Below are 13,163 nucleotides of genomic sequence, written 5' to 3' on the forward strand. Positions count from 1 at the left end.
GGAAACTTTCAAGAAGAGACTGGACTGCCATCTGTCAGAAGCAGTGTAGTGTCTCCTGCTTGTGCAGGAGTTGGATTAGATGACCTCCAAGGTGCCTTCCAACTCTTCTGTTATTCGTCACTTGGGAAAAGCACCTTTGGGACAACCACGACTTGGATGGTTGAATATCTTTACAGAGGTTTTAGCTATACAATTGGGGATGACACCTTTCAAAGGGTGTGGGAGTACAAACAGATTTCCAGGGGGGGAAATGGTAGACTACACTACCATTTGCACTACTCAGCTGACCCTGAGGACACAGATAAACCTCCAAGTGGCCACAACTCTAAATAGAGTGTCAGCATCTTTTTTTATAACGTGGTGACCAAAACTGGATGCAGTACTCTAGACGTGGTCTTAAGGCTTTATAGGGCTTTATAGAGTGGTTTAAGTACCTCCCTCTCGATTGTATCCCTCTGTTAATGCAGTTTAGGATTGCATTAGTTTTTGTGGCTGTTGCTATATTCTGCTCTTATTTAGCTGGTTGTCCACTAAGACTTCAAGATCCCTCTCACGGTCACTGCTATTGAGCCTGATTTCTCCCAATCCATATTTGATTTTTCTTGCCTGAGTGTAAGATTTTACTTTTCCCTATATTGGATTTGTTCAAGTCTGTCAACAAGATCCCTCTGGATCTTTTTTTAAATCATTTATTCTTTTTTAGATACCTCTAGATCTTTTTTTAAAAAACCATTTATCTTTTTAATTTAGATCCCACTGGATCTTTTTTTAATCATTTATCGTTTTTATTTAGATCCCTCTAGATTCTTTTTTAAAAATCATTTATCCTTTTAATTCCTCTGGATCTTTTTTAATCATTTATTGTTTTTATTTAGATCCCTCTGGATCTTTTTAAAAAACCATTTATTTTTATTTAGATCCCTCTGGATTTTTTTTTTAATCATGTATCCTTTTTATTTAGATCCCTCTGGATCTTTTTTAATCATTTAACATTTTTATTTAGATCCCTCTGGATCTTTTTTAATATTTTAACATTTTTATGTAGATCCATCTGGATCTCGAGCCTATCATAGGGTGTTGCTATTCCTGCTATATTCATGAAGGCTAAAGCTGTTCTCGCCTGAGATCCGGGAGGAGATCAATTGATCCTGCAAAGTGACCGGCCCCGTCCGATGCAAGACCCCGGGGCGGACCCGCAGCCCTGCGCAGAAGCCCAGCGTTGCCCGCCGCGGAGCTCCGCCTTTGCCCGCCCATGCTTCTTCCCTGCTCCGGAACGGCTCTACTGCAGGCCGCCAGTCGAGGAAGGCCTTCTCGTTCCCGCCCGGCCCAGAGGCGGTGTGGGAAGCCTGCAAAGGGGCCGATCGGGCTCCGTTCTCCGCGTCCCCTCAGCCCGGTAAGCGCGCTTGGCGGGGCCCGGAGGAAGAGGAGGCGGCGCCGTTTGACCAGCCTAGCTGGGGAAGAAGGACGCGGCTCCCCTGCCCCGGCGCCTCTCCGCCTCCGGACGGGCCATATGGGCCGATGCCTCGGCCGAGGAGCCCCTTTTCCCTTTTGCAAACGCCTGGAGAAGGGCTGGGGGAAGAGGGGGAGCTCAGTCAGGGGGCTTATGGGGAGGAGGTGGGGGAGCCTTTCTGCTACCGTGTTCCCTAGTAGTGCTGGGGCTTCCTCCCCAGCCAGAAGGAGAAAGATCAGTGGATTTTGCATTGGGAGTGTTCATAACCTTGGAAGTGTCTCTCTCTCTCTCTCTCTCTCTGTCCCTCGCTCTCTCACCATCTATCAACCTACCTACTTACAAGTATCTACCTACCTGCCTGTATCTATCTAAATATCTGTTTATCACCTTATCATCTACCTACCTACTTATCTACCTACTGGTATTTACCTACCTACCGGTATCTATCCATCTATCTATCTATCTATCTATCTATCTATCTATCTATCTATCTATCTATCTATCTATCATCATATCTATCCTATCATCCTATCACAATGAGAACAATTACTCAGTGGAACAACTTGCCTCCAGAAGTTGTAAATGCTCCAACACTGGACGTTTTAAAGAAGAGCTTGGACAGCCATTTGTCTGAAGTGGTGTAAGGTTTCCTGCCTAAGCAGTGGCTTGGATTAGAAGACCTCCAAGGTCCGTTCCAACTCTGTTATTCTAAATCAATCTATCTATCATCTATCCATGTGTTTATCTCTGTCATCTATCCATCTGTCTCTTATCACCTGTCTATCTTCTGCCTATCTCTCTCATGTAATATGTCTGTCTGTCTATGTACCCTATCTATTCATGTACCATCTATCAGTCACCTATCTATCTCTACTATCTATTTGTCTGTCCCTCCATCCACCTGTCTGTCTTTCTGTCTGTTTATCATCTATTCTTCCCTGTCATGTTTTAGGGTTCGTGTTTGACGGTCAAGGTGTTGGGTTGTGACTAATCGTTTCTGTTCTTTTTCAGAGTCCTTGGTTGTATGCAGAGCAGAGAAAGGAGACTGTCTGTGGCTTTGAATCTCAGAAAGTGAGTTGGCAGGATTTTTGTCTCCTGGGTACTCCCTTGTCTGGCTTTTGCTTGCTGGCCTCTGGTTGGATGAAAGGACAGGGATTTGGGGAAGGAAGGAAGGAAGGAAGGAAGGAGAGAGAAAGGGAGGGAGAGAGGAGAAAGGAGGAGAGAATAACGAAGGAAAGGTGGAAGGGAGGGAAAGGAAGGAGAAAAAGGGAGGGAAGAAAGAAGGAAGGAAGGCGCCAGACAATGAAAAATTCTATAAGTTGAAGGTGTACAGCCCAAATACATTGATTTCTTTTGTCTAAATTGATTATAAAATACTTCCAGAATGTCCACCTAGCAGTAGACTGTTATAATTGAACTAACTTATAAAGTTTTACAAATGCAACTGAAGGTGTCACATTATTTCCACGCTATTCAACTACTACTGTATGAAGGAGCAATGCAATGATTTAAAAAAATCACGCTCTTCTCCACAACTTGTCAGAAATAAAGTCTCATTGATACAGCAAGTTTAACTTACAGATAAACATGTATTTGAATATGGTATGAGCATAACATTCATTTTGGAACTAAGTAAATTTGTGTTAACGGGCAGCATGTAAGGAAATGAAATAAAATGTGCTTTATCTTTCTATAAACCATTCTGTTTTAGGGAAAATTTATATATGTATGTACAGCTGAATACCATATATATGTGTGTGTGTGTGGGTGTGGGTGTGTGGGTGTGTGTGTGTATGTATATACGCACACACAGACACATACATACATATATACATATATATACATACATACGTATGTGTGTGTGTGTGTGTGTGTGTGTGTATGTGTGTTTTCTTAAGTTTTCACGGGTACTTACATGTATGGTATTCAGCTTTGTTCGGGTATTTTCCCACGTCATTATAGTTGTGCTTTTAAAGTTGTAGCAACGTTTCGGCAGAATCTCATCTGCCATCATCAGGCTTCTGTATTGTGTTCGTCTGTGAGTCAGACTTTCACAGCCGTTTCTGTTTTAAATTTGGGGCTAGCCTACTGCTGTGCCAAAATGGTTTTTTCTTCATCCTGATTGGTTGGGAGTCTTGGTCTGTGTTTATTGGTCTTGGAGTTTGCTGTGTTCTGCTTGATTGTGTTTCTAATATCTTCTGTCTGTTTGTGGCTTTTTTTGTCTTGATTGGCTGGCAACATTGTGTTTCCTGTATTGGAGGCTTTTAGTGCGGCTTGGCTCCGAGTAAATGGATGGCTATCATTTATTAGGAAGCTAGGTTTCATCTGGGTGCCTAATAAATGATAGCTGTCCATTTACTCGGACGATGGCAGATGAGATTCTGCCGAAATGTTGCTACAACTTTAAAAGCACAATTATAATGACGTGGGAAAATACCCGAACAAAGCTGAATACCATATATGTAAGTACCCGCAAAAACTTAAAAATATGTGTGTGTATGTGTGTGTGTATATATGTATATATATATAAATTTTAAAAAATTTACATTGCGAGTGGCAGGTCCAATTAAAGCAAAAAAAATGTGGAATATACTAATAGTGTCCCTTCTGCAGGATTATTCCTCGGTCTGTATGCCCTAACAATGGAAACGGCGGGCCCAGAAAACATATCCAGGAAACGGGCCCATCCCAAAGGCGATCAGGATGGTGTGGATGATCTTAAAAAGCAGAAGTTCTCTGAAGAAACCCCGATAGCAAAAAAGAATTCCGATGAGGAAGCCAAACCTGGCCTGGAGCGGCCAATAAGCCCTCTGGTCAAAGAATCCAAAGGAGACGTAGTTTTAAACGAAGAAAATCCAGGCCAAGAAGAGGAAGAATTGGTAGAAAGCGATGGGGAACGTGAACCGGAGAAATTTGCAGATCTGATGAAACACGGCTTGATGGAGGAGGATGTGGGCATCACAAAATTTGCTAGCTTGCACAAGGGCTTTCTAGGAATATTAAAAGAGAGGTAATACTGCACGGGTGGATCTGACAAGAATTGCATTGTGGGTAGTCCTCTGTTTAACGACACCAGCTGGGGCCAGCGTTTCCAGGACTTAGCAAAGTGGTCATGGACAATTTTACGGGCCTTTTGGTCACGACTGTTAAGTGAATCACTACAGTTATTTGGTCATTAAGTGAATTTGGCTCCTCCCTGTTGATCTGTCCAGTCCAAACTAAATTCGGGAAGATTGCAAATTATGATTGTGGGACTTCCCAGGACACTGCAACCATTGTAAATATGGATAGTCCCCAACTTATGACCAAAATTCAGCCCAAAATTTATGTTGCTAAGCGAGATAGTGGTTCAATGAATTTTGCCCCGTTTTATGACCTTTTGTTCTGACCAAGGCTTATTCAGACAAGAACAAACATGTTAATCCCTAAACCCTTTTTTTCTTTATTTCAATGGCTGTGAATTTTAGTAATTCACAGCCAGTAATGAGTCTCAAACAGTTTGTAAATAGTCCCTGCCAAATTCCTTCAGGATAAGTCTGATAAGCACCTACATTTATCTTCCTTGAAATGCTGCCAACGATGAAATTGCCAATTAGCTGTACAAAGCCAAACAGAGCACAAAGTCAACACAGAGCTTCAGATATTAAACCGACCAGAACAAACAAAGTTGCTTCCTGCAAAGGCTTCTGTCCCTTTGCTCCGCCTTTATGTCTTATGGGAGGGGCCAATCACTTCCGAGCCTTACTTCCGAGTCGCCCCTTTTGTCTTAACTGTCCTTGCCTTCTGGCAGCTCTGCGCAAGCGCGCACTGGGAACAGACTCCCCCTGTTCCTCTGCCTCACTGCTGCGAGATTCTGGAAGCTCCAGAGTCAGCACATAACTCCCAGATGGTCCTGGCCCCATCTCTGTGTCGGATGCAGATCTCTTGTCTGAGTCCTCCCCAGACTCCCAGACTGGCCTGTGTTCCTCCCCACTATCCAACTCTGTTGCTGTCTCCGCAGGCTGCCTGCAGACCACAACACCTTTCTTGTCACAGTTGTTAAGTGAATCTGGCTTCTTCGTTGACTTTGCTTGTCAGAAGGTCGCAAAAGGGGATCACGTGACCCCACAACACTGCAACCATCATAAGTACGAATCAATAGCCAATTGTCTCGATTTTAATCAGATGACCATGGGGATACTGCAACGGTTATATGTGAAAAATGGTCAAAGTCACTTTTTTCAGTGCTGTTGTAACTTCAATCACTAAATGAACTGTTGTAAGTCAACAGTTGTGTGCTCCATCATATTTTGGCTATCGTATTGCTGTATTTTGGGGTTATCATATTGATGTATTCTTGTTATGTTCCTTTTGCATTGTTTATGTTATTGTTCGATAATTTTACCTCAGTTCTATTTAGGCAGATTATCCCCACAGTGAGATAGGAGCTAAATAAATTTAACTTAAATAAATAATATATCTCTTCTTCCTTACCCTAACTGCAAATGTTTGGAATTTCAACAAGTCTTTTGACATTCGTATTCGTGGCACTTTCTGTATTGACTTAACCCCGTGATGGCAACTCAGAGCCATTTGGGCCGGCACACGAGCTGCATGCAAATTTACCTCACTGCATATGTGCGTGCCTCACAGCTGATTTTCGGCTGGTTTGAGTCCTTTTTCAACTTCCCAGAGGAAGGCTTCTGTAAGCTTTTCAGGCCGAAAACTAGGCCCATTTCGTTACTTCCTGTTTTTCCTGGAAGTGACAAAATGGGTCTAGTTTTCGGCCTGCAGAAGCCTTCCTCAAGCCTCTGGGAGGCGGGAAAAGGCCTCAAACTGGCAGAAAATTAGCTGTGGGGCACAGTGCAGATAAGAGGGCTACAGGGGGAGGTATTGCATGCACATGGTAGGGGCGTGGAGGGACGCATTGCCTTCTGGGTGCTGGCAAGTGAGCATTCAAGCGCATGCACAATTTTTGGCACAGCAACCAGAAAAAGTTAGCCACCACTGACTTAACCTGTCTTGTGTCTTCTATTAGATACTCCGATTTTGTGGTTCATGAAATAGGAAAAGAAGGAGAGATCATTCATTTAGATGACTTCTCGGTGCCCGTAGATAAGGAGGTAAATTTTCTTTCCATTGCTCCTGAAATAAAATAAACTTATTTAAAAGTCAGTTCCAAAAGTGCTTTTTTTTCCCCAAAAGGCATTGTCTTGTTTCGCTTCTCATCCAAGAAGCTTCTTCAGTTCAGAAGTGAAGAAGCTTCTTGGATGAGAACCGAAACGCTTTCAAAGGAAAAATAACCCAAGAAAATCCAGTTTCCTTTTGGAAAAAGCATCTTTGGGGACAACCATGCGCTGGACGATTGAAAATCTCCACAGACATTTAAAAGTCAGTCCAGTTTTGATACCTGTATTAAAAAAAAGTTCAGTCTTGTTATTTATCGTGTTTTCATATATATATTCTAGGATCCTCCTGAAGAGATCTTTACAGTATTGTCACCCGAAGAGAAACAACGCCTGGAAGACCTCCAGCTTTTTAAAAACAAAGAAAGCAGTGTTTCCATTGAGGTACACTTCAAAATATGATATCTCCGATTAATTCGGGTGAAAGTTATACAGTAAACGCAAACAATTGAGAAGGGGGTTTCCTAAGAAACTGTAGGCAGATGTGAGTCACAGAGTAGAGACAAAACCTCTAAGTGTGAGTTTTGGACAATGTCTACATTAAGCCTGTTAAGCGATATTTATTAGGAAGAAAACTGAGTAGAGGCATTTTGCCCTTTGAAATACAAATCATATTAATGCACTAACATTGTTCCTTCTATGGACCGCCTGTTGTCTCTGCTCTTTTACCTTATTTCCCTGAAAATAAGACCCAATTAGAAAATAAGCCCTAGCACCATGGTGGTGAACCTATGGCACGCGTGCCGGGAGTAGCACACTAGAGCCATTACTGCCGGCATGCAGGCACTCACCCAGAAAAGGTCTACTGCACATGCGCGCCACCCACCAGCTCATTGTCAGGTGTCTGGCGCGCATGTGCAGGGGCACAGCAGCGTTCAGGACACAATCGCGCATGCGCAGAAGTGTGGGCCATGCACACATACGCAGGAGGCATGGGGGGCCCGCACGCATTGCCTTCTGGGTGATGGCACGCAAACACAAGCAGGCAAGCGCACGCGCAATTATCAGCACGGGAGCCCAAAAAGGTTAGCCACCGCTGCCTTACTTAGCATGACTTTTCAGGATGCTTGTAATATAAGCCCTACCCCAAAAATAAGCCCGTTAAGATTGTTAGCCAGACGGATGCATTGAGGACTGTATTTCCCCGAAAATAAGACCTAACCAGGAAAATAAGACCTAATGCATCTTTTGGAGCAAAAATGAATATAAGAGCTGGTCTTATTTTGGGGGAAACATGGTAGAAGATGTGCAAAAACAGATTTTCTGTTTTTGAGTGGGGAGGGGGAAATAGATAGATTAGAAGAACTTTATTGTCATTGTACAAGTACAATGAAACTGTAGATGCACCCCAGCGACTGTTCGTAATGCAATAAAACCAGAGCATTTAAAAATGAAGATAATAATAGAGTACCCACGTCTCCATTTGCAATTTGAGAGTACAATATCTACGAATATACACAAAATATACATCCAACTGTCATGCTTAGCCGAGTATAATACACAAGAGATGGATTGTACTGTAATATGTTATTATACATCTGAATGGGGTATTGAGATTTCACATCTTAATAACGTAGTGACTTCGTGTTTATTTGCGGTTCAGATGGCCCAGGGAAAGAAACTATTTGTTAGTCTAGTGGTGTGGGATTTTTTATTGACCTAAAATGCCGTACAGAGGGCAGCAGGTCAAAAAGATAATTGCAAAGGGTGTGAAGGGTCTTCTATAATGGCTTTGATTCTGCTTTGGCAGCTGGACCTGGCTGAGTCTTTCAGGGAAGGCAGAGGGCAACTAATGATCTTTTGAGCTGTGATTATCACCCTCTGTACAGTTTTCCTGTCCTCAACTGGGGTGGACTGTTTTAATTCATTATGATTATGAAGTGAAAGAGTTTTGATTTTAGATACCATTTCAGATTGCAGAAAGAGGTCTTTGTGCCAGAACTATTTAGATTTATTTTAAGCTTCCTAATATAGGTAATAAACCTGTCACAGAGAAAGGTTCCATCTGATTTTCTTCTGATCTTTTTTTAAGGCATTTGGAATTTATTTATTTACTTCTTTATTCCTTCCTTCCTTCAGTTTACATAGTCATCCATCTCAGTCAATCATTCTAGGCGGATTACAGTTCGAAAACTATATTACAATTAAAATCTTTCTTTGTTGTTCTTTATTTATTGATTAGTCCTTGGGCCATTAACATTTTGTTTCTTTCTATTACAATTAAAATACTAAAACCATTTTAGAACAATAAAAAAACCCAATAAAAACTTCCTAATGCGTGCTAAGTATATTTAATCCAAATTAAATATACATAGCATCCAAGGTGCTTTAGTCAATTAGCATTACAGTTGTGGAGCCCAGAGTGACCTGCATTATGAGAGGCATTCAGTTGTGAACAGTCAAATGGAATTAAATTGATTTTCTTCTGAACTGGGAAGTTGCTCCAATGTGAGGTTTCAGAATTTGGACGAAGTAGAAACAGGACTAGGAGAGAAAAAGTTGTTGTACATTCCCTTCCTCCTTTAAAAGCTTCCAATAAGCTAGCTTGGTGTAGTAGTTAAGGCAACAGCCTAGAATGTGGGAAACCACAAGTTCAAATCCCAACTTAGCCATGTAAGACAATGTGGGTGAGTTTGGGCCAATCACCGGGAGACTGAGAGTTCTAGTCCCACCTTAAGCCCGAAAGTCAGCTGGGGTACCTGAGGCCAATCACAATCTCTCAGCCCAACCTACCTCGCAAGGTTGTTGTGGTGAGAAGAAGAGGTGGAAGCAGCATCGTGTGTTTGCCACCTTGAATTATTTGTAAAAAATGATAAACTCCATTCCGTTTATGAGCTCCCCATTACTTCTTTTGCTTAGGGAAACTTGGTGTAACTGGAGTATTTACTTCTTGTTGTTTTTGTTAATGTGTTGCTGCATAGGTAATTGAAGACACTAAAGAAAAAAGGACAATTATACACCAGGCTGTAAAATCTTTATTTCCAGGATTAGAGACCAAAACAGAGAACCAGGATGGGAAAAAGTGCATTGTTGCTTACCACGCAGCTGGGAAAAAATCACTTGCAAGTGAGTTTTATTACTGCCGTTTTAAAAAACCAAAAAGCGGGTTAATAAGAGAGCATCTAATTATTTGGACACACTCCCAAAGAAGTTGAGTAAAGAAAGGCTTCAGACATCATTACAACTCTGCAGAATGGCATCTGCTCATTAGCGGGACTCTTCAAACCAGCTGGGACTTTATTTTTCGGACTCCTGCAGATGCAAGGAATCCTTGACTTACCATCATTCGTTTAGTGGCCGTTGAGAGTTACAACGGCACCAAAAAACATCACTTGTGTCTGCCGTAACAACCAGTTTGGTGAGCAAAGCCACTGCCACGCTGGGCTCTAGGACAGACTAGCGCCAGGGTGGGTAGGTGGGGCCAACCCGTCGCTGGAACAACCGGTTCACGCAAACCGGTCCGAACCAGCTAAATCAGGGGTAGGGAAACTTGGCTCTTTTATCACTTATGGACTTCAACTCCCAGAATTCCTGAGTGAGCCATAAAAGGTTCCCCATGCCTGGCCTACTGGTTTTTCAGTTGTGAGGGAAATCAATTTTTTACTTGAATGGGACTGTTTAATATACAAATGTAGGACATGTATATTCTTTATATGTCCTACATTTGTATATTAAACAGTCCCATTCGAGTCAAAAATTGATTTCCTCACAACTGAAAAACCAGTAGGCCAGGCATGGGGAACCTTTTATGGCTCACTCAGGAATTCTGGGAATTGAAGTCCATAAGTGATAAAAGAGCCAAGTTTCCCTACCCCTGAGCTAAATCCTACCTCTGCATGTGACCATTTTTTTCACACTTAAGGACCGTGGCGGCATCCCTATAGTCAGGTGATCCAAATTCAAACGCTCGGCAAACCGGCGTTGTATTTATGGTGGTTGTCACGTCCCGGGGTTTACGCCATCTCCCTTTTATGGCCTTCTGACAAGCAAAGTCAGCGGGAAGCCAGATTCAGACCTGTCATAGCTTTGAACAGCCGTCGTAAGTAAAAAAGCAAAAGTCGCAGGATTTGAAGCATTTGTCAAAACGACAAAGGCATTTGGCTGCGACAGATGCAAACTCTGCAACTTTTTACCTTGCGGGGCAGAGGGAGCAACATCATCAGGCAGATACACCGGAGCAAAATGTGTCTGTCAGACTGGCCCCAGATGGAGTGCTACATATATTTTTCGGTGGCTTTTCTTCAGAGCTTCCTGAAAGTACCTTTTCTCTACCACCTATGGAGCCCAAGGGTCGTTCTTTCCTAGCTCACTTCCAAGAAAAGAACGACCCTTGGGCTCCATAGGTCAGTGATGGTGAACGTTTTTGTTGTGGTGTGCCGAAAGTGCCAGCACCCACAATGCAATGCGCCTTGCCACCCCTGCACATGCGCCACAATACGAGTGCCCTGCCCCCTTACCTATACTGCATATGCGCGTGCCTCCCAACTGTTTTTTGGCCCATTTGAAGCCATTTTCGCCCTCCCGGAGGTTCGAGGAAATACTGGAAGTGTCCATTTTCAGCCTCTGGAGCCCGGGAGAGGCCATTTTCGCCCTCCCGGAGGTTCGAGGAAATACTGGAAGTGTCCATTTTCAGCCTCTGGAGCCCGGGAGAGGCCATTTTCGCCCTCCCGGAGGCTCAAGAGAAGCCTCGGGAGGCTGAAAACGGGCCTGTTTGGCCATTCCGGTATTTCCAGAAGGCCCGTTTTTTCGGCCTCCCGAGGCTGCAGAGGCTTTCCTTGAGCTCTGGGAAGGCGAAAACAGCCTCAAATGGGCCGAAAATCAGCTGGGAGTTGTGCTCATGGCACCTATGGCACCAGTGGTGGTATTCGACCGGTTCTGCCCGGTTCTGGAGAGCTGGTAGCAGAGATGAACAGTGGAGACCGAACTGGTTCTCCTCACTGCTCTGTGTTTGGCCCACCCGCCTGGCCAGGCTCTCATCATGCAGGCTTGCAGGAGGCAAGTTGGAATGCCTCTGCGCCAAGTGTGTGTTTGGCGCGTGCACGCAGGCAAAGCGCGGCCACCAGGCTACGCCAACCGAACCGGTGGCAACTATTTGAATACCACCACTGTGTGGCACGCGTGCCATAGGTTTGTCATCACGGCCATAGGTGGTTGAGAAAATGTGTACTTTTAGGCAAGCTCTGAAGAAAAAAGAAAACCATCTGAAAATCATATGTTGAAAGCAATTCGCAATGTCCCAAACCCTTGGGAGAGCAGTCCAATCAGGTCCCTTTTCTATGTTTTGGGAACTGGATGCTTCCAGGCGCTGCAGTAAATTCCCAGGGATGGCGTCCTTGAAGGCAGGAAGATAGCTCAGTTTGGTACCTCTGGTTCCTATCCGTGTCCATATTCCCCAACATCCCACAGCATTCTTTCACACCTCCAACACTCTTTCCCCGTCCCAAATGCCCACTCCTCCTCCCTGGTTATGCCGAGCTTCAAAGATAGCGAAGATAGGCAGCTGACACTGGCACCATCATCATTGTGCAACACTGTCATTATCACTTACCCATCCCTGGGCATACCTCTGCTTGCAATCTAAAACCGTGTTTCAGGACCCCAGCAACTTTTAAGAAGTATGGGACTTCCCAGATTTAAGAAGTATGGACTTCCCAGATCATCCCGAAATACAGATATATTCTGGGCATTGGATGTCCACTCATTTTAAAGCTGCTTAATTTGGGGAATACAGGTGTAAAAAATATGCTAGGAACGAGAGGGAAAAAAAGGAATTGGAGACTTGGAGGAGATATAGTAAAGCATCTAGTTCTTAAACATCAGTTCATATTTTAATGGGAGAGGAAACAATCAAAAAGAGTTTCCAGAAAACTTACGGACAGCTTAATGAAGTTTGTAAACCTGTTCTGACCCACGCCCTTTTCCAACAAATCAAACACAACCCAAAGGGAACAGAAACCTTGTAATGCTTCTGCAAAATAATTAGCTGTGATAAGCACAAGCCTTGCCAAACTGTGCGAGACTTGTCAAAAGATAACAGACAAGAAATAACTTGCAATACAAGAATCTTCAAATACAGACTCAGGATACTAGAATGTCCACGAGGCTAGAGTTTCAAAACGTCTTTGCCTTCTGCAAAGTACGTTCGTTTCACAGCTGGCTTTTATCTTCTTGAAGGAGGGGCCAATACCTTGCAGCCTTACTCCCGAATCTCCTGTGCTATCGTAACTGCTCTTTCCTACGAGCAATCCTGCATGCACGCGCACTTGGCACAGGCTCCTCGGGAACCTCCTCATCGCTGCTGCCAGCCCCCACAATCTCTGAAGGCAGCAGTCCACTCCCTAATGGTCCTCGCCCCTCATCTGAGTCCTCGCTCTCCTTAGCCGTCAGCATTTGCTGCCGGCTAACCACAGCAAAACCAAGCGCTAAGATACCAAAGGCCATTTTAATTCGGTGTTAATCTCTGTTTCGAGAGCAGAGAATTTTACGGGCAACCTTGGCCAATTCTTTAAAAGAAAAAAAATGTTTCAGCAGAAGGTACGATTTTGCTG

At 43.7% G+C, this 13,163-nt stretch overlaps 1 protein-coding gene across 4 annotated transcripts in view; it reads left to right on the plus strand.

The window, feature by feature from the left end:
* The window catches only part of PUS7 (pseudouridine synthase 7), a 32,852-nt gene that overhangs the window by 2,360 nt on the left and 17,329 nt on the right, over positions 1 to 13,163 (plus strand). For 2 of the 4 annotated variants that reach the window (XM_087935546.1, XM_087935544.1), the window contains 6 exons: positions 1,046 to 1,393; positions 2,462 to 2,521; positions 4,064 to 4,460; positions 6,468 to 6,552; positions 6,898 to 6,999; positions 9,537 to 9,681. In XM_087935546.1, coding sequence (XP_087791672.1) covers positions 4,093 to 4,460; positions 6,468 to 6,552; positions 6,898 to 6,999; positions 9,537 to 9,681 — 700 coding nt within the window. In that variant the 5' untranslated portion in view covers positions 1,046 to 1,393; positions 2,462 to 2,521; positions 4,064 to 4,092. Of the gene's footprint in view, positions 1 to 1,045; positions 1,394 to 2,461; positions 2,522 to 4,063; positions 4,461 to 6,467; positions 6,553 to 6,897; positions 7,000 to 9,536; positions 9,682 to 13,163 lie in introns of those variants that run through there. The other 2 variants (XM_087935545.1, XM_087935547.1) reach the window with 1 other exon arrangement.

This window comes from Pseudonaja textilis, chromosome 5, assembly GCF_049901715.1.
Source record: "Pseudonaja textilis isolate UNSWEBS1 chromosome 5, rPseTex1.2, whole genome shotgun sequence".
NCBI lineage: Eukaryota > Metazoa > Chordata > Lepidosauria > Squamata > Elapidae > Pseudonaja > Pseudonaja textilis.